General features: G+C 66.3%; 1 protein-coding gene across 1 annotated transcript; it reads left to right on the top strand.

Moving 5' to 3' along the window:
• The first annotated feature begins 494 nt into the window (after window positions 1–494).
• On the top strand, window positions 495–27832 carry SPTBN2 (spectrin beta, non-erythrocytic 2). Its single transcript, XM_077789634.1, has 35 exons — window positions 495–678; window positions 1935–2083; window positions 2966–3139; window positions 3679–3770; window positions 4189–4269; window positions 5051–5166; window positions 5463–5575; window positions 6228–6415; window positions 7204–7321; window positions 7909–8067; window positions 8441–8743; window positions 8818–8971; window positions 9396–9718; window positions 10172–10725; window positions 11230–11367; window positions 11971–12727; window positions 12806–13008; window positions 13230–13320; window positions 13465–13611; window positions 14071–14334; window positions 15527–15751; window positions 16616–16705; window positions 17295–17561; window positions 18315–18445; window positions 19105–19345; window positions 20175–20549; window positions 21284–21382; window positions 21867–22111; window positions 23101–23239; window positions 23780–23864; window positions 24556–24752; window positions 26230–26322; window positions 26556–26615; window positions 26776–26846; window positions 27778–27832. The coding sequence occupies exons 1-35, from the start codon at window positions 519–521 to the stop codon at window positions 27830–27832; spliced, it is 6657 nt and encodes a 2218-aa protein (XP_077645760.1). The 5' UTR covers window positions 495–518.
• The last annotated feature ends 37 nt before the right edge of the window (window positions 27833–27869 follow it).

Below are 27869 nucleotides of genomic sequence, written 5' to 3' on the forward strand. Positions count from 1 at the left end.
GGGGTCCCGCAGAGGAATTTGGGGGTCCCCCAATTCCTCTGCGGGGGGGATCTGAGGGGGGGGGGGGTCGCCACTGAAGTTTGATTAACGGTTAGAAGGGGATCTTAAATTAATTTGCAGAAATTCCTGTTAATTGGTGGTGTCTTCATTAACTTGAGCGGAGGGCTTATTAATTTGGGGAGGGGTCTGTCTTAATTTCATAGGTTCTTCATTAATCTGGACCGCTTTTCCTTAATTTTGGGGGGGGGGGGGTTTCTTCATTAATTTAGGGAAAAGTGTTGAATTCCAGGAGCATTTTAATTAAATTTCACAGGGATCTCCCTTAATGTGGGGGTCTCCGTTAATTTGGGGGGGGGGTCCCCGTTAATTTGGGCTCCCTGCGGGTCACTTTGGGTGGGGGTCACCCCGTTTGTCCCCCCCCAAAAGTGACCAAACCCCCCCCCACACTTTTCCCAGCTCCCCCCTGAGCTCTCCCAGCGTCCCCCCCCCCCCAAATTTGGGGGTCCCCAAAGGCCACCATGCTGTCCCCCCCCCCCTACGACCCCCTGGAGCTGCCGCGGTTCAGCGACCCCCGCTGGGACGGGGAGGGGGGCGCGGGGGGGCCCGAGGAGGAGGAGGAGGAGGAGGATGAAGGCTCCGCCCGGCGCTTCGAGCGCTCCCGCATCAAAGCCCTGGCAGGTACGGGATGGGGGGGGGGACACCCCAAAAATGGGGGGAAAAGGGAAAAAAATGGGGGGGGGAAAAATGGGGGTGGGGAAAGAGGGGAAAAGTGGAAAAAATGGGGAAAAAGTGGAAAAAAAAGTGCAGGAAAAGGGAGAAAAAGTAGAAAAAAGTGGGGGGAAAGTGGGAAAATATGTGGAAATAGGGAGAAAAAGTGGGGGGAAAGTGGGAAAAAGGGAGAAAGTGAAAAAAGGTGGGGGAAAAGTGGAAAAAAAGTAGGAGAAAAGGGAGAAAAAGTGGAAAAAAGTGGGGGGGAAAGTGGAAAAAATGTGGAAAAATGCACAAAAACAGAGGGAAAAGTAAAAAAAAGGGGATTTGTGAGGAAAGTAGGGGAAAAGTGTAAAAACAGGGGCAAAATGCATAAAAAGTGAGGAGGAAAGTTTAAGTACTGTGGGGAAAGTGGAAAAAAATGCAGGAAAAAAGCCAAAGCAGGAGGAAAAGTCCAGAAAAAAGAGGAAAACACCCAAAAATTAGGGAGAGAATCCAAAAATGGAGATGGGGGAATCCCAAAATGTGGGAATGATCCCTAAAAAATCAGGAGAAAAATCAAAGAATGGGGTAAGACCCCAGAAAATGGGGACACACTGTGGAAAAATGGGGGGAACACCCCAAATTTCCCCTCCCAAAACTCTTCAATCACCCCAAAACCCCCCCAGTCGTCCTCAGCTCCCCCAAAACTCCCCCAAACCCCCAGGACCCCCCTCAGGAGCCCCCTCAGGGACCCCCCCCCCAAATCCTCTTAGCATTAATCCAGCACCGGCTGGCGCGGGGGGATCCCACCTGGGACCCCCCCAGGGGGCTGCGACCCCTGGGGGGCTTTGGGGGCAATTTTGGGGTTCTCTGACCCCCCTGTTCCCCCCTCACCCTCGATCAGGATGCGCAGAAGGGGGATTTGGGGGGCTCTGGGTGGGGTTTGGGGGTTCTGGATGGGGTTTGGGTAGTCTGGGGTGGTATAGGGAGATCTTTAGGGGATTTTGGGGGGGGGTTTTGGGGGTCCTGGACCCCCCCCCGTGTCCCCCCAGACGAGCATGAGGCCGCGCAGAAGGAGAAGGGGGGGTCTCAGGTGGGATTTGGGGTCTCGGGTGGGATTTGGGGTCTCTGGATGAGGTTTGAAGGATTTGGGTGGGGGTTGGGGGCTCTGGGTGGGGTTTGGGGGCTCTGGGTGGGGTTTAGGGGGGATTTTGGGGGTCCCTGACCCCCCCGTGCCCCCCCAGACGAGCGCGAGGCCGTGCAGAAGAAAACCTTCACCAAGTGGGTGAATTCCCACCTGGCGCAGGGGTCGCACCTGGGCGACCTTTACAGCGACCTGCGGGACGGGCGGCTCCTGCTGCGCCTGCTCGAGGGGCTCTCGGGGGAGACCCTGGTGAGTGCGACCCCTCCCCAAATCGGGGACACCCCCCTCAAGGGGGAACCTCCCCAAAAACAGCGACCCCTCCAATGGGAACCCTCCCCAAAATGTGGAAATCCCTGCGGGGACCCCCAAAAAGGGACCCCCAAAAAGGGACCCCTGGCTGCTCGAGGGGGGTCTCAGAGGGGGTTCCTGGTGAGTGCGACCCTTCCCCAAATCGGGGACGCCCCCCTCAAGAGGGAAACCCCCAAAAACAGCAACGCCCCCAAAAACGGCGACCCCTCCAATGGGGACTCTCCCCAAAATATGGAAATCCCTGCGGGGACCCCCAAAAAGGGACCCCCAGCTGCTTGAGGGGGTTCCTGGTGAGTGCGACCCCTTTCCAAATTGGGGACGCCCCTCACGGGGACCGCCAGACCCTCTTGGACCACCCCAAGTCCCCTCTGGACCCCCCCAGACCCCCCAAATCCCTTTCTGTGCCTCCCACCCTCTTCTAACCCTCTCCAAGGCCTTCCCCACCCCCTTTCTATGACCTGCAGCCCCCCCAAAACCCCTCCCCAAGACCCCCACCCTCCCTAAACCCCCAACCCCTCTTTCTGTCACCCCTGGACTCCCCAAAATCCCAATTCCCACAACCCCCACCCCCTCTTCTTGCCCCCCAAACCCATTTTCCTCACCCCCCTTGCCCCCCTCTCCCCCTGCCTGGCCTGGAGGGGTCCCTGACGGTGCCCCCCTGCCCGGGGGTGGTTCTCTGATGGTGCCCCCGACCCATGGGGGTGTCCCCTGACTGTGCCCCCTGGTCCTGGGGGGGTCTCTGACTGTGCCCCCCGGTCCTGGGGGGGTCCCTGACTGCGCCCCCCGGCCCATGGGGGGGTCCCTGACGGTGCCCCCGCCCAGCCGCGCCCCACGCGGGGCCGGATGCGGATCCACTGCCTGGAGAACGTGGAGAAGGCGCTGCGCTTCCTGCGGGAGCAGCGCGTGCACCTGGAGAACGTGGGCTCGCACGACATCGTGGATGGCAACCCCCGCCTGACCCTCGGCCTGGTCTGGACCATCATCCTGCGCTTCCAGGTGGCCAGGGGGAAATGGGGCGGGGGGCTGTGCCCATCCTGGAGCTGCCCTGCGGGGTTTGGGGTCATTTAGGGGGGTCCTGGAGCTGTCCCAGGGGGTTTGGGGTCATTTAGGGGGGGATCTGATCCCATCTGGGAGGGTTTGGGGTCATTTAGGGGGGTCCTGGACCCACCCTAGGGGGGTTTTGGGTCATTTAGGGGGGTCCTGGAGCTGCCCCGGGGGGTTTGGGGTCATTTAGGGGGCTCCTGGATGCACCCTGAGGAGTTTGGGGTCATTTAGGGGCGTCCTCAACCTGCCCTAGGGGGTTTGGGGTCATTTTGGGGGGTCCTGGACCCACCCTGGGGTCTCAGTTTGGTCACAGAAGTCCCCAGACCTTCCCCAGGCTCCTTTTGCAGGGGTGTCTCACACCCATTTTTAGGAATCCTGACCCCACCACGGGATGCTTGCACCCATTTTGGGGGTTCCAGACCCGCTTTGGCAGGGGGTTCTTGACCCTAATCTGGGGGTCCCTGCCCCCGTTTTTGTGCCCCCCACCCCAGATCCAGGACATCAGCGTGGAGACCGGGGACACGCGGGAGCGGAAATCGGCCAAGGACGCGCTGCTGGCCTGGTGCCAGATGAAAACCGCGGGGTGAGGGGTCCTGGGGGGGTCTTGGGGGGTTTGGGGGGTCCTAGAAGGGCTCAAGGTGGATTCTGGGGGGGTTTAGGGAGTCCTGGGGGGGGTCCTGGGAGGTCCTGGGGGGCTCTGTAGGGCTGGTGCCAGATGAAAACCGTGGGGTGAGGGGTCCTGGGGGGGTCTGGGGGAATCCTGGGGGGATTTAGAGGGTCCAGGGGGGTTCCATGAGGGGTTTGGAGGGTCCTGGGGGGCTCTGTGGGGCTGGTGCCAGATTAGGACTGTGGGGTGAGGGGTTTGGGGGGGTCTCCATGTGGCTCGGGAGGTTCCTGGGGGCTCTGAGTGGTCCCTGAGGGGACTCAGAAGGGACCTGCATGGTCTGGGGGGGTTCCTGGGGGTTTTGGGGGTCTCTGACACCCCTCCCCGGCCCCCCCAGGTACCCCAATGTGAACGTGCAGAACTTCACCACGAGTTGGAGGGACGGGCTGGCCTTCTGCGCCCTCATCCACCGGCACCGGTGCGGGCTGGGGAGGGGGCTGGGGGGGATGTGGGGGTTACAGGGCAGGGTCAGGGGTCAGGAGTTATGGGGTGCTGTGGGTCAGTGGCTGTGGGTTATTGGTCAGTGGCTGTGGGTCAGTGATCAATGCTCAGGTCACTGGTCATCAGTCAGTGGCTGTGGGGTGCTGTGGGTCAGCGGTCAGTGGCTGTGGGTCAGTGGCTGTGGGTCAGTGGCTGTGGGTCAGTGGCTGTGGGGTGCTGTGGGTCAGTGGCTGTGGGTCAGTGGTCAGTGGTCAGTAGCTGTGGGTCAGTGGTCAGCAGTCAGTGGCTGTGGGTCAGTGGTCAGTGGCTGTGGGTCAGTGGCTGTGGGGTGCTGTGGGTCAGTGGCTGTGGGTCAGTGGCTGTGGGTCAGTGGTCAGTGGCTGTGGGTCAGTGGTCAGCAGTCAGTAGCTGTGGGTCAGTGGCTGTGAGGTGCTGTGGGTCAGTGGTCAGTGGCTGTGGGTCAGTGGTCAGTGGCTGTGGGTCAGTGGTCAGCAGTCAGTAGCTGTGGGTCAGTGGCTGTGAGGTGCTGTGGGTCAGTGGTCAGTGGCTGTGGGTCAGTGGTCAGTGGCTGTGGGTCAGTGGCTGTGGGTCAGTGGTCAGCGGTCAGTGGTCAGCGGTCAGTGGCTGTGGGTCAGTGGCTGTGGGTCAGTGGTCAGCGGTCAGTGGTCAGCGGTCAGTGGTCAGCAGTCAGTGGCTGTGGGTCAGTGGCTGTGGGTCAGTGGTCAGCGGTCAGTGGTCAGCGGTGCGGTCACCCCCAGGCCGGAGCTGCTGGACGTGGAGTCGCTGCGCGGAGCCAACGCCCTCCACAACCTGCAGAGCGCCTTTGCCGTGGCCGAGCGCGAGCTGGGGGTCACTCGGCTGCTGGACCCTGAGGGTGAGGGGCCGGGGGGGCTGGGGGAAGAACGAGGGGTCCCTGAGTGGATTTGGGGGTGGATTTGGGGGTGGATTTGGGGGTGGATTTGGGGGGTCTGACCCCCCCCCCCGCCCCCTAGATGTGGCTGTGGAGCAGCCGGACGAGCGGTCAGTGCTGGGGGGCTGAGTGGTCAGTGCTGGGGGGCTGTGAGGGGTCAGGGGGTCTGGGGATGGATTTGGGGATGGATTTGGAGGTCTCTGGGGGAACTTTGGGGTCCCCGGGAGGGATTTGGGGGTCTGACCCTCCCTGCCCCACAGATGTGGCCGTGGAGCAGCCGGACGAGCGGTCAGTGCTGACCTACGTGGCCGCGCTCTACCATCACTTCTCCAGGATGAAGGCGCTGGCTGTGGAGGGAAAACGTGTCGGGAAGGTCCGGGGTGGACACAGGGTGGACAGATGGACACGGGATGGACAGATGGACATGGGATGGACAGATGGACACAGGGGTGAACACAGGAGTGGACATGGTGTGGACAAATGGACATGGGATGGACACAGGACGGGGGGACACAGGGATGGACACACAGGTGGATGGAAAGGGGAACAGGAGGAGGAAGGGATGGACAGATGGAGAGTGGATGGCCGGACAGACGATGGACAGATGGACAGACAGATGATGGACAGATGGACCAGATGGACAGGCAGATGATGGAGAGATGGCGTTGGGGGGTGGGGACTGGGCAGAATCCGCGGGAATGGGCGGGGGGAGGGGGGGGACAGATGGGATGGACAGAGGGACGGGTGGGGGATGGACAGAGGGACGGGTGGGGGATGGACAGAGGGACGGGTGGGGGATGGACAGAGGGACGGGTGGGGGATGGACAGAGTGATGGATTGATCAGAAAGAGACAGAGAAGGAGGTGGGTGGATGGACGGGGTGAAAATGGGCAGAGGGGTGTGGGGATGGATGGACAGATGGACAACAAATGGATGGATGATGGATGGATGGATAAAAGGATGGATGTAGAATGGACGTGAGGACAGACAGACGGACAAACAGCCGTTCCCCCGTCCGTCCGCAGGTGCTGGAGGCGGCGCGCGAGGCCGAGGGCCTGGCCGGCCGCTACGAGGCGCAGGCGGCCGAGCTGCTGGGCTGGATCCAGCGCTCGCTGCTGCTCCTCACGGACCGGCGCCTGCCCCGCGGCATCCCCGGCCTGCAGGGGCAGCTCCAGGCCTTCAGCGCCTACCGCACCACCGAGAAACCCCCCCGGTGAGACCCCCGACGGGGCCGGGCTCGGGGGGCTGCCCTGAGGGGTCTGGGGGCTGCCCTGAGGGGTCTGGAGGCTGCCCTGAGGGATTTGGAGGCTGCCCTGAAGGGTCTGGGGGCTGTCCAGAGGGGTCTGGGGGCTGCCCTGAGGGGTCTGGGGGCTGCCCTGAGGGGTCTGGGGGCTGCCCTGAGGGGTCTGGGGGCTGTCCAGAGGGGTCTGGGGGCTGCCCTGAGGGGTCTGGGGGTTGCCCTGAGGGGTTTGGAGGCTGCCCTGAGGGGTTTGGAGGCTGCCCTGAGGGGTTTGGGGGCTGCCCTGAGGGGTCTGGGGGCTGCCCTGAGGGGTTTGGGGGCTGCCCTGAGGGGTTTGGAGGCTGCCCTGAAGGGTCTGGGGGCTGTCCAGAGGGGTCTGGGGGTTGCACTGAGGGGTCTGGAGGCTGCCCTGAGGGGTCTGGGGGCTGCCCTGAGGGGTCTGGGGGCTGCCCTGAGGGATTTGGAGGCTGCCCTGAGGGGTTTGGAGGCTGCCCTGAGGGGTTTGGAGGCTGCCCTGAGGGGTCTGGGGGCTGCCCTGAGGGGTTTGGGGGCTGCCCTGAGGGGTTTGGGGGCTGCCCTGAGGGGTTTGGGGGTTGCACTGAGGGGTCTGGGGGCTGTCCAGTCTGGTTTGGGGTCCCCCCCAGTGGGTTTCAGGTTTCCTCTGAGGGGTTTTGGGGCTGCCCAGAGGCTCAGAGTGGGTTTTGGGTCCCCCTGCTGTATTCTGGGGTCCCCTCGGTGAATTTTGGGGTCCCCCCCGGCAGGTTCGAGGACAAGGGCTCCCTGGAGGTGCTGCTGTTCTCGCTCCGGAGCCGCCTCCGCGCCAACAACCAGCGGCAGTTCGTGCCCCGGGAGGGGACCCACAGCGCCGACATCAACAGGGTGACAGCCACAGGGGACATGGGGGTGACAGGGACAGGGGGACACTGGGGACTTTTGGGGTGACAGGGATGGAGGGACACTGGGGACATTGGGGACATGGGGAGTGACAGGGGCAGGGGGGACACTGGGGACATGGTGGGGTCCCCACAGCGCCGACATCAACAGGGTGACAGCGACAGGGGACAAGGGGGACACAGGGATATGGGAGAGGACACAGCAACACAAGTGCCAGGTGTGCAGGTGACACAGGTGCCCCAGGTGACACGATGCCAGGTGTGCAGGTGACACAGGTGCCCCAGGTGTCATGATGCCAGGTGTGCAGGTGACACAGGTGCCCCAGGTGACACGATGCCAGGTGTGCAGGTGACACAGGTGCCCCAGGTGACACGATGCCAGGTGTGCAGATGACACAGGTGCCAGGTGCCCCAGGTGACACGATGCCAGGTGTGCAGGTGACACAGGTGCCCCAGGTGACATGATGCCAGGTGTGCAGGTGACACAGGTGCCAGGTGCCCCAGGTGACACGATGCCAGGTGTGCAGGTGACACAGGTGCCAGGTGCCCCAGGTGACCGAGCCGTCCCCGCAGGCGTGGGAGCGGCTGGAGAAGGCGGAGCACGGCCGGGAGCTGGCGCTGCGCTCGGAGCTGCTCCGGCAGCAGCACCTGGAGCAGCTGGCAGCCCGGTTCCACCGCAAGGCCGCCCTCAGGGAGACCTGGCTGGGGGACAACCAGCGCCTGGTGGCACAGGTGACACCGGGACCCCCACCCAGGGACCCCTGAGACCCCCCCCAACCAACCCCCAGTCAGGGACAACCTGGTGGCACAGGTGACCCTGGAACTGCCCCCACCCCAGGGGACTTCCCCCTGTCCCCACCAGGACAATTTCAGGATGTGTCCCCACCCCTCTTTGTCACCCCTCAGCCCCTTTTTTTCTCCTCCAGGACAATTCGGGGTGTCCCCGGGGTGTCCCACCCACCTTTTACCCCTTCTCCCTCCTCTCCCACCCCAGGATGATTTGGGGGGGGGAGTCCCGGGAGTGGCCCCTCCCTCACCCACCCAGAACAATTTCGGGGGGGTCCTGAGAGTCTCCCCTCCCTCACCCCCCTTTCCCACCCCCCAGGACAATTTCGGGGGGTCCCTGGCGGGGGTCGAGGCCGCGCTGCGCAAGCACGAAGCCATCGAGAGCGACATCGCCGCCTACGGCAGCCGCGTCCGCGCCGTCACCGCCGTGGCCGCCGAGCTGGAGGCCGAGCGCTATCACGACATGGGCGGCATCGCGACGCGGCGCGACCACGTCGTGTCGCTTTGGGAAGCGCTGCGGGCGCAGGTGGCGGCGCGGCGGGAGCGGCTGCGGGCGCACCTGGAGCTGCAGCGGCTCCTGCGCGACCTGGAGCACCTGATGGGCTGGATGGAGGAGATGGAGGTGGGGAAGGGAATTTGGGGGGGGGGGTCCCACGATGGGATCCCCCCCCGTCGTGACCCCCCCGGTGTCCCCAGGTGCGGCTGCAGTCGCGGGATTTCGGGCAGCACCTGAGCCAGGTGGACGATCTGCTGCAGATCCACGCCCTGGTCGAGGGGGACGTGGCGGCCCAGGCTGAGAGGGTCCGGAGTGTGGGGGCGGCGGCCGAGCGCTTCCTCGGGGAGGGGGGCGGTGAGTGACCCCTCCCCAAAATTGAGACCCCCAAAATTGGGATCCCCGGGATGCCCTGGAATCCCCAAACCCAGAGATACCTGAATGCCAGGACCCCCACTCACCTGAGACCCCCAAAACTGGGACCTAGCAAAACCCCAAAACAGACTCCCATAAACTGGGAGCCCCAAAAACCGAGACCCCCCCCCCCCCCAAACACCGAATCCCTGAACACCGGGACCTCCAAATCCCAGACCCACAGCCCTCCCAAAACGCTGCGTCTCCCAAATCTTTGGCATCCCTCAATCTCAGACCCTGGGACCCACAAAAATTTGGATCCCTAAACACCGTACCCCTAAACCCTGTGGATTCCAGACCCCAGGACCCCCAAGCCGTGCGACCCCCAGACCCGCCAGCCCCGCTGACCCCCGCCCGTGCCCCCCAGGGTACCGCCCGTGTCCCCCGGAGCAGCTGCGGGCCCGCGTGGCGGCTCTGGAGCTCCGTTACCGGGGGCTGTCGGCGCTGTCGGAGCAGCGGCGGCTGCGGCTGGAGCGCTCCCGGCGCCTCTGGAAGTTCCTGTGGGACGCGGGCGAGGAGGAGGCCTGGATGCGGGAGCAGGAGCGGCTCCTGCGCTGCCCGGAGCTGGGCCGGGACCTGCCGGGGGCCCTGCGGATGCTGAGCCAGCTCGAAGCCATCCGAGGGGCGCTGGGGGGACGCGCGGGGCCGCTGCAGCAGCTGCTGGAGCGGGGCCGGGAGCTGCTGGCACAGGGAGCCCCCGACGGAGCCGCGGGATGCACGGGAGCCGCCCCTGGATCAGTGGGAGCCACCCCTGGATCAGTGGAAGCCGCCCCTGGATCAGTGGAAGCCACCCCTGGATCAGTGGGAGCCACCCCTGGATCAGTGGGAGCCGCCCCTGGATCAGTGGAAGCCGCCGCTGGCTCGACGGGATCCGCTGCCGGATCAATGGGAAGCGCAAAACCCGCGGAATCCGCTGCCGGATCCACGGCCGGATCAATGGGAAGCGCAAAACCCGCGGAATCCACTGCCGGATCCACGGCCAGATCCCCGAGACCCCCCACGGGACCCCCGGAATCCAAGAACGCGTCCCTGGGACGCGCTGCTGGACCCCCGGAATCCACCCCTGGATCCACCGAGGGACTCTCGGCACCCGCCGACGGATCCACGGAACCCCCCGAGGGACGCCCGGGCGCCGCTCCCGGCTCCCCGGACCCCGCGGCCGCCGTGTCCCGGCGGATCCGGGAGCTGGAGTCGCTCTGGGCGGCGCTGCCGGCGCTGGCCGGGGCCCGGGAGCGGCGGCTCCGCGCGGCCGCGGGGCGATTCCAGCTGGAGGCGGAGGCGGCCGAGGCCGAGGCGTGGCTGGCGGCCGCCGCCCGGCGAGTGGCGGCGCCGGAGCTCGGCCACGACGAGAGATCGGCGGGGATGCTGGAGCGGCGGCTGCGGGAGCTGCAGGACGAGCTGCGGCGGCGCGGGCCGGCGCTGGCGGCGCTGCGGGAGCAGGCGCTGCCCGGCGGTGCCGCCGACGTTCCCGACGCGGTGCCGGGGCTGGCGGAGCGGCTGGCGGAGCTGGAGCGGCGGCACCGGGAGCTGGAGGAGCGGGCGGAGCTGCGGCGCCTGGAGCTGCGGGACGCGCTGGGGCTGTTCGCGGCGCGCAGCGAGGCCGATGCCTGCGCGCTCTGGGTGGGCGAGAGGGAGCAGTGGCTGCTCTCCATGGAGATTCCCGAGCGGATCGAGGACCTGGAGGTGGTGCAGCAGCGGTGAGCGCCCGGGGCTCCTCCGTGCTGCGCAGTGGAAATCCCAGAGTTATTCCCAGAGTTATTCCCGGGAAATCTCGGAGTGCCCGCGGTCGACCCCGCTGGGATTCCCACAGGAATTCTCCCAAGAATACACAGGATCGCCCTGTTATTCCCATTTTTCCTCAGGATGTCTCCAGTATTCCCATTATTCCCGCTATTCCCAGTGTTCCCTGAGTTCCTACCTCCGCCACAACATTCCCAGTGCTCTAGGTGTTCCCATTTTCCCAGAATTTTCACTTCCAACACAGCATTCCCTGTACTCTCTGAATTCTCACCTTGTCCTGAGATATTCCCAGCACTCACAAAATCCCCTAAATTCCCACCTCCAGGGCAGTATTCCCAGGATTTGTGGCATTCCCAGGATTTGTGGCTTGCCACCTCTGGGGTGTTGCTGAGGTTTTCCCTGAATTCCCAGCTCCGGCTCAGCATTCCTGGAATTCTCGGTCATTCCCGGCGCTCCCGCAGGTTCGAGACGCTGGAGCCGGAGCTGGCGGCGCTGGCGGCGCGCGTGGCCTCCGTGGGCCGCGTCACGCAGGAGCTGCAGGGATCCGGGGACAGGAACCGGGAGAGCGCCCGGGAGACCTGGGAGCAGCTCCGGGACAGGTGGGGGCGGCCCCGGCGGGGCCATTCCGGGCAGGGATTGGGGGTGGGTCCGGGCAGGGATGGATTTTCCAGGCGCCCAGGGAAGTGTTCCAGGCAGGGATGGGTTCTCCGGGCAGTCAGGGATGCTCCAGGGACGCAGGGAGGGGTTTTCCCCGCCGGGATGCTCTTGGAAGGGTTGGATTCTCTGGGCTGGGACACTCCGGGGATGGATTCTCCGGGCTGGGACACTCCAGGGATGGATTCCCCAGACTGGGACACTCCAGGGACGGATTCTCTGGGCTGGGACGCTCCAGGGGTGGATTCTCCGGGCTGGGACACTCCATGGATGGATTTTCGGGGCTGGGACACTCCAGGGATGGATTCCCCCGGCTGGGACACTCCAGGGATGGATTCCCCGGGCTGGGACATTCCGGGGATGGATTCTCCGGGCTGGGACGCTCCAGGGATGGATTCCCCAGACTGGGACACTCCGGGGATGGATTCCCCAGACTGGGACACTCCGGGGATGGATTCCCCGGGCTGGGACACTCCAGGGATGAATTCTTTGGGCCAGATTCTCTCCCCGGGCTCTGTCCCACCGCGCCCCGATCCCGCCCGTGCCAGGTGGGAGCGGTTCCGGGCGCTGGCCGAGCGCAAGAAGGTGGCGCTGACCGCGGCGCTGAACATCCACAATTTCCGCCTGGAATGCCACGAGACGCGGGGCTGGATGCGGGAGAAGACAGCAGCGATCGAGGCCACGCGGGCGCTGGGCCGGGACCTGGCGGGGATCACGGCGCTGCAGGGGAAGCTGTCGGGGATGGGGCGCGACCTGGACGCCATCCAGGGAAAGCTGCGGGAGCTGCGGGCCGAGGCCGAGAAGCTGCAGGGGGAGCAGCCGGAGCGAGCGCCCGAGATCCGCGAGGGGCTGGCGGGGCTGGAGGCCGAGTGGGACGCGCTGCGCCGGTGCCACCGGAGCCGCGAGGAGTCCCTGGGGCAGGCGCGGCGGCTCCAGGGCTTCCTGCGGGACCTGGCGGCGCTCCAGGCCTGGCTGTCCCGCACCCGCGCGGCCGCGGGCTCCGAGGATGTCCCCGCGTCCCTGGCCGAGGCCGAGGGCTCCCTGCGGCAGCACGAGAGCCTCCGCACCGAGATCTCGCACTACGGCGCCGATTACCGGAGCGCCCGCGCCGCCGGCCGGGAGGTGACGCGGGGACAGGCGGACCCGCAGAGCCTGTCCCTGCTGCAGCGCCTGGAGGCGCTGGATGCGGACTGGGAAGAGCTGGGCCGGGTGTGGGAGAAGCGGCAGCGGCTCCTGGCCCAGGCTGTCGCCTTCCACGTGTTCCTGCGGGACGCCAAGCAGGTGGAGGGGACGCTGGGGAAGCAGGTGAGGGGATCCGGGGTGTTCTGCTGAATCCCGGGGCTCCGGTACCGTCCCGGTGCCAATCCCCGTCCTGACCCGCAGGAGCACACGCTGGCCCACACAGAGATGCCGGGCACGGTGCCGGGCGCGGAGGCGGCCGTGAGGAGGCTGGAGGAGTTCCTGGCCGCGCTGGACACCGGCACCGAGCGCGTCCGGGCGCTCACGGACACCGGGCGGAAGCTGCTGGAGGAGGGCGGCGTCCACGCAGAAAAGGTGCGGGAGACAGTGGAGTCGGTGGAAAGCAGGTGAGGGAGACCATCCCGTCCCATCCCATCCCATCCCATCCCATCCCATCCCATCCCATCCCGTCCCGTCCCGTCCCGTCCCGTCCCATCCCATCCCATCCCATCCCATCCCGTCCCGTCCCGTCCCATCCCATCCCATCCCATCCCATCCCATCCCATCCCATCCCAGTCCATCCCATCTCCTGGGAATGGGGTCTCTCACCACCCCGGCCCTGGCACAGGCACCAGAAGATCCGGGAATCGGCCCAGGAGCTGCTGGGGCGGCTGCGGGATAACTGGGAGCTGCAGAAGTTCCTGCAGGATGGGCAGGAGGTGAGGCCGGGTGGGGATTGGGATGGGATTGGGATGGGATTAGGATGGAGATGAGGGATGGATGGGGCGGAGATGAGAACTGGGCTGGGCTGGGACTGTGGGAAGGGATCCCCAGCTGTGTCCCGCTCCCGTTCCCGTTCCCAGCTGACGCTGTGGCTGAACGAGAAGCTGCCGGTGGCTCGGGACGTGTCCTACGAGGGCACACGGGACCTGCAGGGCAAGTGGCAGAAGCACCAGGCCTTCGCCGCCGAGCTCGCGGCCAACCGGGGCTGGCTGGAGGCGCTGGAGAAGGTGGGAACGGGGGAAAACGGGGGGAAAATGGGATCTGGGAAGGGGCGGCCCTTGGGAAAGGTGGGATATGGGAGGGGGGGTTGAGTCACAAAATTCCATGGGTTCAACCTCAGCAATTCTGTGATTCCATGGGTCCAGCCTCAGTGATTCCACGGTTCTGTGGGTCCAGCCCTTAATAATTCCACGATTCCATGGGTCCGGTTTCAATGACCTTGCCATTCCATGGGTCCAATCTTCACAATCCACAATTTAGTGGGTCAGCCTCAAGGATCCCACATACCATCAACAAGTCCATGATTTTTCGGGTCCAGCCATGATGGATCCACGAGTCCAGTCTCAACGATCCCACCACCCCACGTGCCCAATCTCCATAACCCCACAACTAAACGGGTCCGACCTCAACAACTCCGCAATTCCAACCTCGACATTGCCCACTCCGTGATTTTTTGGGTCCCGCAGGACGGCGAGCAGCTGGCGCGGGCGCGGCCGGCGCTGGCCGGGCAAGTGACGGCGCCCCGGCAGGAGCTGCGGGCGCTGTGGGCGCAGGTGGAGGCGGCGGCGGCCGCCAAGGGCCGGGGCTTGGCCGAGGCCGCGCGCGCCGAGAGCTGCGCCCAGGCCTGCGCCGGACTGCGCTCCTGGCTGGCCGGAGTCCGCGCCCAGCTCCGCTCCGGCCACTGCGGCCAGGACCTGACCAGCGTCGGGGTCCTGCTGACCCGGCACCAGGTCAGGGCTGGGGGCTGGGAAATGGCAACGGGGGGAAGGTTTGGGGTGAAGGTTTGGGGTGAGGGGTTCAGGTACGGGTTTGGGGGGTGGGTTTTGGGTGGGTCTGGGATGAGGGTTTGGGATGACCAGGTTTTGGGGTGAAGGTTTAGGGTGTAGAGTTTGGGGTGTTCAGGTTTTGGGTGCAGGATTTGGGTTTGGGTTTTGGGGTTTGGATTTTTGGGTGCAGGTTTGTGATGCAGGATTTGGGTTTGAGTTTTGGGGTTCAGGTTTTTGGGTGCAGGTTTTGGGATGCAGGATTTCCGTTTGGGTTTTGGGATTTGGGTTTTTGGGTGCAGGTTTTGGGATGCAGGATTTCCGTTTGGGTTTTGGGGTTTGGGTTTTTGAGTGCAGGTTTGTGATGCAGGATTTCCGTTTGGATTTTGGGGTTGGGGTTTTTGAGTGCAGGTTTGTGATGCAGGATTTGGGTTTGAGTTATGGCGTTCAGGTTTTTGGGTGCAGGTTTTGGGATGCAGGATTTCCGTTTGGGTTTTGGGGTTTGGGTTTTTGGGTGCAGGTTTGTGATGCAGGATTTAGGTTCTGGTTTTGGGGTTTGGATTTTTGGGTGCAGGTTTGTGATGCAGGATTTAGGTTCTGGTTTTGGGGTTTGGATTTTTGGGTGCAGGTTTGTGATGCAGGATTTGGCTGCGGGTTTTGGGGCTGGGGATTTTGGATGCAGGTTTTGGGATGCAGATTTGGGGGTACAGGCTTTGAGTGCAGGTTCTGGGGTTCAGGTTTTGAGGGTGCGTGTCTGCCACGCAGGATTTGGCTGCGGGTTTTAGGGTTCAGGTTTTGGGGGCGTGAGTTTTAGGGTTCATGTTTTGGGATGCAGATTTTGGGGGGGGTCCCTGGGGGTCCCTGACCCCCCACACCCCCGCAGCTGCTGGAGACGCAGGCGGCGCTGCGGGAGCAGGAGGTGGGGGCCCTTTGGGGTGCAGATTTTGGGGTCCCTGACCCCCCACACCCCTGCAGCTGCTGGAGACGCAGGCGGCGCTGCGGGAGCAGGAGGTGGGGGCCCTTTGGGGTGCAGATTTTGGGGTCCCTGACCCCCCACACCCCTGCAGCTGCTGGAGACGCAGGCGGCGCTGCGGGAGCAGGAGGTGGGGGCCCTTTGGGGTGCAGATTTTGGGGTCCCTGACCCCCCGCACCCCCGCAGCTGCTGGAGACGCAGGCGGCGCTGCGGGAGCAGGAGGTGGGGGCTCTGCGGGCGCAGGCCGGGGGGCTCAGCCCGGGGCACCCCCGGAGCGCGGGGGTGCAGGAGCAGGTGCGGGAGCTGGAGCAGCAGTTCCGGGAGCTGCGGGAGCCGCTGCGGGAGCGCGGCCGGAGCCTCGCGGCCGCCAGGGAGCTGCACCAGTTCCGCAGGGACCTGGAGGACGAGCTCGTGAGTGGGGGGAGCCCCCCGGGGCTGCCACTGACCCCTGGGGTCCCTGGGTCCCCCCGTGCCTGACACCCCATTTCTGATCCTGAATCCCAGACCCCAAATCTCTGACCCACACCCCATTCCTGATCCCGAATCCCGGACCCCAAATCTCTGACCCACACCCCATTCCTGATCCCGAATCCCAGACCCCAAATCTCTGACCCACACCCCATTCCTGATCCCAAATCTCTGACCCCAAATCTCTGACCCCACCCATTCCTGACCCTGAATCTCTGACCCCAAATCTCTGACCCGTCCCCATTCCCGATCCCAAATCCTTAATCCCAAATCTCTGACTCCCCCAATTCCTGACCCCGAATCTCTGACCCCCCTCCCCATTCCTGATCCCAAATCCCTGACCCCAAATCTCTGACCTCACCCATTCCTGACCCTGAATCTCTGACCCCAAATCTCTGACCCGTCCCCATTCCCGATCCCAAATCCTTAATCCCAAATCTCTGACTCCCCCAATTCCTGACCCCGAATCTCTGACCACCCCAGTTCCTGATCCCAAATACCTGGCCCCAAATCTCTGACCCCCACCCCATTCCTCATCCTGAATCCTGGACCCCCCCACCCAAATCCTGGTCAGTCTCCACCAGCCCCGACCCCTCCCAGGGTCTCTGAACCCCAAATTCTGCCCCCCATGGCTCTTCCCGACCCCCAGTCCTTGAGTCCTCCCCATCCCTGTCCCCGCAGTGACCCGGCCCCCGGTGACCCCCAGTGACCCCGATGTCCCCAGTGTCCCCCATGTCCCCAATGTCCATGATGTCCTCAATGACCCCGATGTCCCCCTGTGTCCCCCATGTCCCCCCGTGTCCCCAGCTGTGGGTGCAGGAGCGCCAGGCCCTGGCCATGTCCACGGACCACGGCAAGGACCTGCCCTCGGTGCAGCTGCTGCTGCAGAAGAACGAGGTGGGTCAGAGGGTCCCCAGGTGTCCCCCTGTGTCCCCTGGGACCCCCAGCACTTACTCCATGACCCCCACAGACCCCTCCCCACCTGCGAGATCCCATAGATTCCCCCCTCCAAGTTTTCTGGCTCAACCCCCAGCACCCCCATAGATCCCCACTGCCTCCTCAGATTCCCCCATTGACCCCTAGAGCCCCTTAAACCCCCCCTTGACCCCACCATGAACCCATAAACTCCCCCATAGACCCCAGGCCCCCCAATTTTCCCCATAAACCCCCATGCAGACCCACTAGACCCCCCCTAATTTCCCCCATAAACCCCTCCATGGACCCATAAACCCCCATAAGCCCCCCCAGACCCCTCAATTTTCCCCATAAACCCCCCAACAGACCCACTAGACCCCCTTAACTTCTCTTATAGACCCCCCGATGGACCAATAAACTCCCCCAGACCCCCCGATTTTCCCCACAAATCCCTCCATGGACCCATAAACGCCCCCAGACCCCACAATTTCCCCCATAGACCCCCCCCCGGACTGATAAACCCCCCCAGTTCCCCCCCCAGAGCCCCCCCTGACTCCCCCCGACCCCGCAGACGCTGCAGAAGGAGCTGCAGGGCCGCGAGCGCCGGGTGATGGAGCTGCTGGAGCGGGGGCTGCCCGGGCCGGGGGTGCCCGGGGGGGTCCCCGGGGGGGTCCCGGTGCTGCGGGAGGCCTGGCGGGAGCTGCGGGCGCAGGCGGCGCGGAGGCAGCGGCGCCTGGAGGCCGCCCTGGCCGCCCAGCGCTTCCTGCGCGACGCCGCGGCCGCCGAGGCCTGGCTGGGCGAGCGCGAGCTGCACATGCTGGCCCAGGACAAGGCCAAGGTGGGCACAGGGCCGGGACCCCCGCCCCGGGGACAGCAGAGTCACCCCCGCTTCGGTGGGGGGGAGGGGAGGGAGGGGTTCCAGGGGGGCAGGGAGCGTGAGAGGGGGGCAGGGGGGATGTGGGGAGGGGTCTATGGGGGGTCTGTGATGGGTTCAGGGGGATTGGGAAGGGGTTTTGGAGTCTTTGGGGGGTCTGGGGGGGTCCATGGGGGGGTCAGAGGGGGGGCAGGGAATATGAGAGGGGGCAGGGGGGATGTGGGGAGGGGTTTGGGGGGTCTATGGGGCGTCTGTGATGGGTTCAGGGGGATTGGGAAGGGGTTTTGGAGTCTGGGGGGGTCCATGGGGGGATAAGGAGTGTGAGAGGGGGGCAGGGGGGATGTGGGGAGGGGTCTATGGGGGGTCTGTGATGGGTTCAGGGGGATTGGGAAGGGTTTTTGGGGCGTTTGGGAGGTCTGGGGGGGTCCATGGGGTGACAGGGAGTGTGAGAGGGGGGCAGGGGGGATGTGGGGAGGGGTCTGTGGGGGTCAGAGGGGGAGCTGAGTGGTCTGTGAGGGGTCTCTGTGGGTTCTTTATGGGGTCTCTGGGGGTCTGGGGGATCTGTGGGGTCTCTGGGGGGCTATAGGGGATCTCTGGGGGCCAGGGAGGGTCAGAGGGGATTTGTGGGGGGGTCTGTGGGGCTCTGGAGCACCCAAAGGAGCAACTGGGGGGTCTCTGGGGGTGGGGACACCCCCGTGACGGCCGCGGTGTCCCCAGGACGAGCCGGGCGCCCAGGCCATGCTGAGCCGGCACCTGGGGCTGGAGCAGGAGCTGCGCGACTACGGCGGCACCGTGGAGCTGCTGGCCGAGCAGGGCCGGGCCATGGCGGCCAGCGGCCACCCCGACGGGTGGGGACACGCTGGGGACACGCTGGGGACACCCTGGGGACACCCTGGGGACACCCTAGCCGCTGCGTGCACGGCCAGCATGTCCCCTGTCAGCTCTGTCCCAGTGCTCGCTGTGCCCTGAGGTCCCTGTGTCCCCTGAGGTCCCTGTGTCCCATTGCCAGGTCCTCCAATGTCCCCAATGTCCCCATGACCCCTGACACCTCTGTCCCCGTGTCCCTTGGGTGACACCGCAGCTCCCGGGTGACACTGCTGTCCCTTGGGTGACATCACTGTCCCCATGTCCCTTGGGTGACACCACAGCTCTCTGGGTGACACCCCTGTCCCTTGGGTGACACCGCAGACCCCGGGTGACACCCCTGTCCCCTGGGTGACACCCCTGTCCCCTGGGTGACACCGCTGTCCCCTGTCCCTTGGGTGACACCACAGCTCCCTGGGTGACACCCCTGTCCCTTGGGTGACACCCCTGTCCCTTGGGTGACACTGCTGTCCCCATGTCCCTTGGGTGACACCACTGTCCCTTGGGTGACACCGCTGTCCCTTGGGTGACACCGCTGTCCCCTGTCCCTTGGGTGACACCGCAGACCCCGGGTGACATCACTGTCCCCTGTCCCCTGGGTGACACCCCTGTCCCCTGGGTGACACCGCTGTCCCCCGTGCAGCGAGCGGCTCCGTGCCCGCGCCGCGCAGCTGCAGCGTCTCTACGCGGGGCTGTGCCACCTGGCCGAGGAGCGCAGGGCCACCCTGCAGGGCCACCACCGGCTGTGCCAGCTGCGCCGCGACCTCGACGACCTGGAGCAGTGGATCTCGGAGCGAGAGGTGGTGGCGGCGTCCCGGGAGCTGGGGCAGGACTTCGAGCACGTCACGGTGAGGGGACACGGTGGGGACACGGGCACTGTGACACTGAGGGGACACTGAGGGGACACGGGGGGACACAGGCACTGTGACACTGAGGGGACACTGAGGGGACACGGGGGGACACAGGCACTGTGACACTGAGGGGACACGGGGGGACACGGGCACTGTGACACTGAGGATTCCCTGTGTCACCTCAGTGCCAGGTGACCCTGCTGACCCCCGACCCCTGTCCCCCTGTCCCATGTCCCCTGTCCCCTGTCCCCCTGACCCTTCCCGTGTCCCCCTGTCCTGCTGACCCCTGTCCCATGTCCCTGTCCCCCTGTCCTGTATCCCCCTGACCCCGTCCCGTGTCCCCCTGTCCTCTGTCCCCGTGACCCCTGTCCCCTGACCCTGTCCCATGTCCCCCTGTCCCATTTCCCCCGTCCCTGTCCCCTGTCCCTCTGTCCCCCTGACCCCATCCCGTGTCCCCCTGTCCCTGTCCAATGTCCCCCTGTCCCCCTGTCCCATTTCCCCCTGTCCTTGTCCCATGTCCCCCTGTTCCCCTGACCCCATCCCGTGTCCCCCTGTCCCTGTCCCTGTCCCGTGTCCCCCTGTCCCTGTCCCCCTGTCCCCTGTCCCGGTGTCTCCCTGTCCCGTGTCCCCCTGTCCCTGTCCCCTGTCCCCGTGTCCCCCTGTCCCTCTGTCCCCCTGTCCCCCATCCCCCTGACCCTGTCCTGTGTCCCTCTGTCCCTGTCCCTCTGTCCCCCTGTCCCTCTGTCCCCCTGTCCCCCGTCCCCCTGACCCTGTCCTGTGTCCCTCTGTCCCTGTCCCTCTGTCCCCCTGTCCCCCTGTCCCCCTGTCCCCCGTGCCCCTGACCCTCCCCGCGTCCCCGCAGCTGCTCCGGGACAAGTTCCGCGAGTTCTCCCGGGACACGGGCGGGCTGGGCCAGGAGCGGGTGGACGCGGCCAACGCGGCGGCGGCGGCGCTGATCTCCGGGGGCCACCCCGAGCGCGCGGCCGTGGCGCAGTGGCAGGCGGCGCTGAACGAGGCCTGGGCCGAGCTGCTGGAGCTGGTGGCCACGCGGGCGCAGGAGCTGGCGGCCGCGCACGACCTGCAGCGCTTCCGCCGCGACGCGCGCCAGGTGCTGGCGCAGCTCCGCGCCAAGGCCCGGCAGCTGCCCGAGGAGCTGGGGCGCGACCTGCGCGCGGCCGAGGGGCTGGAGAGGCAGCACCGCGCCTTCGAGCACGACGTGCAGGCCCTGAGCGCGCAGGTGAGGGCACGGGGACGGGCGAGGGGCACGTGAGGGGCACGCTGTGCTGCAGGAGGTGGCTGGGAGTGGGGTATGTCACCTGTCCCGTGTCACAGCTGTCCCGTGTCACACCTGTCACACCTGTGCCATGTCACACCTATGCCATGTCACACCTGTTTCATGTCCCACCTGTCCCCAGGTGACGGCCGTGCAGGAGGCCGCGGGCCGGCTGTCACACCTGTGCCATGTCACACCTGTCACACCTGTCCCATGTCCCATGTCACACCTGTCCCATGTCCCACCTGTGCCATGTCACACCTGTCACACCTGTGCCATGTCACACCTGTCCCCAGGTGACGGCCGTGCAGGAGGCCGCGGGCCGGCTGTCACACCTGTGCCATGTCACACCTGTCACACCTGTTTCATGTCCCACCTGTCCCCAGGTGACGGCCGTGCAGGAGGCTGCGGGCCGGCTGTCACACCTGTGCCATGTCACACCTGTCACACCTGTTTCATGTCCCACCTGTCCCCAGGTGACGGCCGTGCAGGAGGCTGCAGGCCACCTGTCACACCTATGCCATGTCACACCTGTCTCATGTCCCACCTGTCCCCAGGTGACGGCCGTGCAGGAGGCCGCGGGCCAGCTGTCACACCTGTGCCATGTCACACCTGTGCCATGTCACACCTGTCACACCTGTGCCATGTCACACCTGTCACACCTGTCCCATGTCCCACCTGTGCCATGTCCCCCCCAGGTGACGGCCGTGCAGGAGGCCGCGGGCCGGCTGTCACACCTGTGCCATGTCACACCTGTCACACCTGTTTCATGTCCCACCTGTCCCCAGGTGATGGCCGTACAGGAGGCTGCGGGCCGGCTGTCACACCTGTGCCATGTCCCACCTGTGCCATGTCCCACCTGTCCCATGTCACACCTATGCCATGTCCCACCTGTTTCATGTCCCACCTGTCCCCAGGTGACGGCCGTGCAGGAGGCTGCGGGCCGGCTGTCACACCTGTGCCATGTCACACCTGTCACACCTGTCCCATGTCCCATGTCACACCTGTCCCATGTCCCACCTGTGCCATGTCACACCTGTCACACCTGTGCCATGTCCCACCTGTCCCCAGGTGACGGCTGTGCAGGAGGCCGCGGGCCGGCTGTCACACCTGTGCCATGTCACACCTGTGCCATGTCACACCTGTCACACCTGTGCCATGTCCCACCTGTCCCCAGGTGACGGCCGTGCAGGAGGCCGCGGGCCGGCTGTCACACCTGTGCCATGTCACACCTGTCCCATGTCCCATGTCCCACCTGTGCCATGTCCCACCTGTCCCCAGGTGACGGCCGTGCAGGAGGCCGCGGGCCGGCTGGCCGCGGCGTACGCGGGCCCGCGGGCCGAGGAGCTGCGGGCGCAGGAGGGCGCGGTGGCCGCGGCCTGGGCCGAGCTCCGCGGGCGCTGCCAGCGCCGGCGCCGCCTGCTCGGGGACAGCGTGGAGCAGTTCCGGTTCCTGCGCGCCGCCCGCGACCTGCGCCTCTGGATGGACGGCGTGCACCTGCAGCTGCAGGCCCGCGAGAGGCCCAGGTGGCACCGGGGACAGCCTGGGGACACCAGGGACACCCTGGGGACACTGTGGGGACACCCTGGGGACACTCTGGGGACACCGTGGGGACACCAGGGACACCCTGGGGACACCAGGGACACTGTGGGGACACCCTGGGGACACCAGGGACACCCTGGGGACACCCTGGGGATACCGTGGGGACACCAGGGACACTGTGGAGACACCAGGGACACCCTGGGGACACCCTGGGGACACCAGGGACACTGTGGGGACACTGTGGGGACACCCTGGGGACACCAGGGACACTGTGGGGACACCAGGGACACTGTGGGGACACCCTGGGGACACCAGGGACACCCTGGGGACACCAGGGACACTGTGGGGACACCCTGGGGACACCCTGGGGACACCAGGGACACTGTGGGGACACCAGGGACACCCTGGGGACACCATGGGGACGCCCTGGGAACATCGTGGGGACACCAGGGACACTGTGGGGACACCCTGGGGACACCAGGGACACTGTGGGGACACCAGGGACACCCTGGGGACACCCTGGGGACACCGTGGGGACAGGGGGACACCATGGGGACACCCTAGGGACACCAGGGACGCCCTGGGGACACCCTGGGGACACCAGGGATGCCCTGGGGACACCGTGGGGACACCGTGGGGACACCCTGGGGATGGGGGGACACTGTGGGGACAGGGAGGGACATGAGGACATCACGGGGACACTCTGGGGACACAGGGACACTGCAGGGACACTGTGGGGACACGGGGACATGCAGGGACATGAGGACACACATGGGGACAGCCCCGGGGACATGGGGACAGCCCTGGGGACACAAGGACAGCCCTGGGGACACTGCAGTGATCCCAGCACGGGGCTGTGACCGCGGCCACCCTGGTGGCCCAGCCCTGCCCGCTGTGCCCAGGCTGAGCCGGGGTGTCCCCGCGGTGACGCCGGTGTCCCCGCGGTGACACCGGTGTCCCTGTCCCCTGGCAGGGATGTCACCGCGGCCGAGCTGCTGATCCAGCAGCACCAGGGGCTGCGGGCGGAGCTGGAGGCGCGCGAGGGCTCCTTCGGGGCCTGCGTGGCCGCGGCCACGGCGCTGCTGCAGCGCGGCCACCACGAGGCCGACAAGGTGGGACGCGGCTGTCACCCTGTCACCCTGTCACCGTGTCACCCTGTCACCTTGTCACTGTGTCACCGTGTCGCCCTGTCACCCTGTCACCCTGTCACCCTGTCACCGTGTCGCCCTGTCACCCTGTCACCCTGTCACTGTGTCACCGTGTCACTCTGTCACCTTGTCACCGTGTCACCCTGTCCCTGTGTCACCCTGTCCCTGTGTCACCCTGTCACCCTGTCCCTGTGTCACCCTGTCCCTGTGTCACCCTGTCCCTGCCTCCTCATCCCCGCCTCTCCAGCCTTGTCACTGTCCCCAAGTCCCCAGCCCCACATCCCTCGTCCAAATCCCCATCTCCACGGTGCTGTCCCCATCCCTTGTCCCCTCGTGTCCCTGTCACCGTCCCTGTGTCCCGATCCCACCCCTGTATCTCTGTCCCCGTGTCCTTGTCCCCATCCTGTCCCCGAGCTTGTCCCCTTGTTCTTGTCCCTGCCTCAATCAGCGTGTCCCCATCTTTGTCCCCACCCCTGTCCCCTGTCCCCATCCCTGTCCCCCCAGCTGTCCCAGGAGCTGGCCGAGCTCCAGGAGCGCCGCAGGGACATCGGGGAGCGCTGGCAGGACAAGCTGGAGTGGCTGCAGACTGGTGAGGACTGGGAGGGTCCCCCGTGTCCCCTCTGTGTCCCCCGTGTCCCCTCTCAGTGCCCAGGAGTGGCCCCAGGGTGGCTCTGGGGTGTCCCAGGGGTGTCCCAGGGGTGGCTCAGGGGTGCCCCGGGGGTGTCCCTGTACCCTGTGTCCCCTCTCAGTGCCCAAGGCTGCCCCAGGGATGCCCCAGGGGTGTCCCCGTGCCCCCGGTGACAGTCCCCATGCCCCAGTGCTGGAGGTGCCCCATGTCCCCTCTCAGTGCCCAGGAGTGGCCCCAGGGTGGCTCTGGGGTGACCCAGGGGTGTCCCAGGGTGTCCCTGTACCCCGTGTCCCCTCTCAGTGCCCAGGGGTGTCCCAGGGGTGTCCCAGGGGTATCCCAGGGGTGTCCCTGTACCCTGTGTCCCCTCTCAGTGCCTGGAGTGGCCCCAGGGTGGCTCTGGGGTGTCCCAGGGGTGGCTCAGGGGTGCCCCGGGGGTGTCCCTGTACCCTGTGTCCCCTCTCAGTGCCCAAGGGTGCCCCAGGGGTGTCCCCGTGCCCCCAGTGACAGTCCCCATGCCCCAGTGCTGGAGGTGCCCCGTGTCCCCTCTCAGTGCCCAGGGGTGTCCCATGGGTGTCCCAGGGGTGTCCCAGGAGTGGCCCAGGGGTGTCCCAGGGGTGTCCCCGTGCCCCCGCTGACAGCCCCCGTGCCCCAGTGCTGGAGGTGCTGGTGTTCGGGCGCGACGCGGCCACGGCCGAGGCGTGGCTGGCCAGCCGGGAGCCGCTGGCCCGCGCCCCCGAGCTGGGCTCCAGCCTGGCCGAGGCCGAGACCCTCCTCAAGCGGCACCAGAGCTTCCAGAAGGCCGCGGCCGCCTGGGACGAGAGATTCGCTGCCCTGGGCCGGCTGACCACGGTGGGGACACGGGGGGACGGGGGGGGACACGGGGGGATGGGGAGGTGGGGACATGGGGGGATGTGGGGGGACGTGGGGGACATGGGGACATTGCGGGACATGGGGGACGGGGGGGAAATGGGGACATAGGGACACTGGGGAACACGGGGGTACACGGGGGGATGGGGAGATGGGGACATGGGGGGATGTGGGGGGACAGGGGGACAGGGGGAAATGGGGACATGGGGGGACATGGGGGGATGGGGAGATGGGGACATGGGGGGGATGTGGGGGGACAGGGGGGACGTGGGGGAAATGGGGACATGGGGGGACGTAGCGGACATGGGGACATTGGGGGACATGGAGGACATGGGGAGAAATGGGGAAATGGGGGGACAGGGGGACAGGGGGAAATGGGGACATGGGGGGATGTAGGGGACATGGGGACACTGGGGGACATGGGGGGACATGGGGGGACACGGGGGGATGGGGAGATGGGGACATGGGGGGATGTGGGGGGACAGGGGGGAAATGGGGACATTGGGGGACATGGGGGACGGGGGGGAAATGGGGACATAGGGACACTGGGGAACACGGGGGACATGGGGACATTGGGGGACATGGAGGACACGGGGGGACATGGGGGGACATGGGGACATTGGGGGACATGGGGAGAAATGGGGAAATGGGGGGACATGGGGAAATGGGGGGACATGGGGGGACGTGGGGGAAATGGGGACATTGGGACACTGGGGGACATGGAGAACACGGGGGGACATGGGGGGACATGGGGGGGATGGGGAGAAATGGGGAAATGGGGGGACAGGGGGACAGGGGGAAATGGGGGGACATGGGGGACAGGGGGGAAATGGGGACATAGGGACACTGGGGGACACAGGGGGACATGGGGGGACACGGGGGGATGGGGACATGGGGACATTGGGGGGATGTGGGGGGACGTGGGGGGAAATGGGGACATGGGGGGATGTGGGGGGATGTGGGGGGATGTGGGGAAATGGGGGGACAGGGGGACACGGAGGAAATGCGGGGACACGGAGGGACGGGGGGACATGGGGGGATGTAGAGGAAAATGGGGACATGGGGGACGCAGGGGGACAGGGGAACATGGGAATAAGGGGGGACATGGGGACATGGGGGGGACACAGGAGAAATGCGGGGACAGGGGGGACATAGGGACATGGAGGGATGGGGGGACATGGGGAGAAATGGGGAGAGGGACATGGGGACATCGGGGGGACGCGGGGGGATGTGGGGATGAGGCTATGGGGGGGAAATGGGGGGGGAGCAATGGGGGGACATGGGGAGGAGAAATGGGGGCACAGGGGACGTGGCAAGGACAAGGGGAGGGGGGACACCCCCCCCAGCGTGTGTGGGGGGCTGAGGGTCCCTGTGTGACCCCCCTGCCCTCGGGGGTCCCCACGGGCTCCCTGTGTCCCCCCCCATCACCGGGGTGTCCCTGACCCCCCGACCCCCCCAGCTGGAGGAGAAGGAGCGGCGGCGGCGGCAGGAGGAGGAGGAGGAGGAGGCGAGGAAGCTGCAGCCCCCCGAGCCCCCCCCGGCGCAGGCCGAAGTCGGGGGGACCCCCCCGGTGGTGCCCCCCCAGAGCCAGGATGGGGGAGGGGGCGGGGAGGGGCAGAGGGGAGGGGGGGGGGGATTTTGGGGGGGCATAGAGGGGTTGGGAGACCCCCAGGTTTGGGGGCGTTGGGGGGACACCCTCGTCAGGGGGGATATGGGGGGGGTCTGGGGGTGACCGGGGGGTGTCCCCTGTGTCCCCACCCCCCCAGGGCCTCCCCCACCCCCCAGAGCCGCCCGCCGGAGCCCCCCGCCCTCAACGGGATCCGCCCCGACGGCGCCGCGGGCCAGGTAACCCCCCCCGACCCCCCAGATCCGGGGGGACACCCCCGGGCCCCTCGGCGGGACCCCCTCAGCCCCGTCCCCCTCCCCAGGTCCCCAGAGGGGCGCAGGAGGGGGGCCCGGCCCGGGGGGAGGGGCGGCCACGCTGCCCCCCCGCGCCCCCCCCCAGCCCGAGACCCTCGAGGGGACCCTGAGCCGGAAACAGGAGCTGGAGGCGGCCGGGAAGAGAGCGGCCAACAGGTCAGGGGACAGCGGGGACACACCTGGGGACACACCTGGGACAGCTGGGGACACCTGGGGACACAGCCTGGCCTTGGGGACAGCCTGGGGACACCTGGGGACAGCTCTGGGGGACACCTGGGGACACACCTGGGACAGCTGGGGACACCTGGGACAGCTGGGGACACACCTGGGAACAGCTGGGGACACACCTGGGACAGCCTGGGGACACCTGGGACAGCTGGGGACACACCTGGGAACAGCTGGGGACACACCTGGGACAGCCTAGGGACACGGCCTGGCCTTGGGGACACACCTGGGGATAGCCTGGGTACAGCCTGGGGACAGCCTGGGGACAGCCTAGGAACACCTGGGGACACAGCCTGGCCTTGGGGACAGCCTGGGGACACCTGGGGACACCTGGGGACACCTGGGGACACACCTGGGACAGCTGGGGACACCTGGGAACAGCTGGGGACACACCTGGGACAGCTGGGGACACCTGGGGACACAGCCTGGCCTTGGGGACAGCCTGGGGACAGCTGGGGACACACCTGGGGACACCTGGGGACACACCTGGGAACAGCTGGGGACACACCTGGGACAGCCTAGGGACACGGCCTGGACTTGAGGACACACCTGGGGACACACCTGGGACAGCCTAGGGACACCTGGGGACATGGCCTGGCCTTGGGGACACACCTGGGGACAGCTGGGGACACACCTGGGACAGCCTAGGGACACCTGGGGACACGGCCTGGCCTTGGGGACACACCTGGGGATATCCTGGGGACACCTGGGGACAGCCTGGGGACATGGCCTGGCCTTGGGGACACCTTGGGGATACCCTGGGGACACGGCCCAGCATGCCCCAAGATTTGGGGAGGGGGCACCCAAATTCATCCCGTCCCTCCTCCCCCCCATTTTGGGGGCTTTCCCTCTTCTCCTTTAGTCTGGGGGCCTTTTTTGGGACCCCCCCCACCATTTTGGGCGGGGTTCAGGTTTAATTTGGAGGTGGCTCCCTTGGATTTTGGGTGGTTTTTC

The sequence above is a fragment of the Lonchura striata genome, chromosome 36 (genome assembly GCF_046129695.1).
Source record: "Lonchura striata isolate bLonStr1 chromosome 36, bLonStr1.mat, whole genome shotgun sequence".
In the NCBI taxonomy this organism is placed as follows: Eukaryota; Metazoa; Chordata; class Aves; order Passeriformes; family Estrildidae; genus Lonchura; species Lonchura striata.

Coding starts and splice junctions, on each gene's coding strand:
- SPTBN2 (XM_077789634.1), top strand. CDS start 519: ATGCTGTCCCCCCCCCCCTACGACCCCCTGGAGCTGCCGCGGTTCAGC. Junction 4,270..5,050: donor GCCCTCATCCACCGGCACCG/GTGCGGGCTGGG, acceptor GGTCACCCCCAG/GCCGGAGCTGCTGGACGTGG. Junction 5,576..6,227: donor AGGGAAAACGTGTCGGGAAG/GTCCGGGGTGGA, acceptor GTCCGTCCGCAG/GTGCTGGAGGCGGCGCGCGA.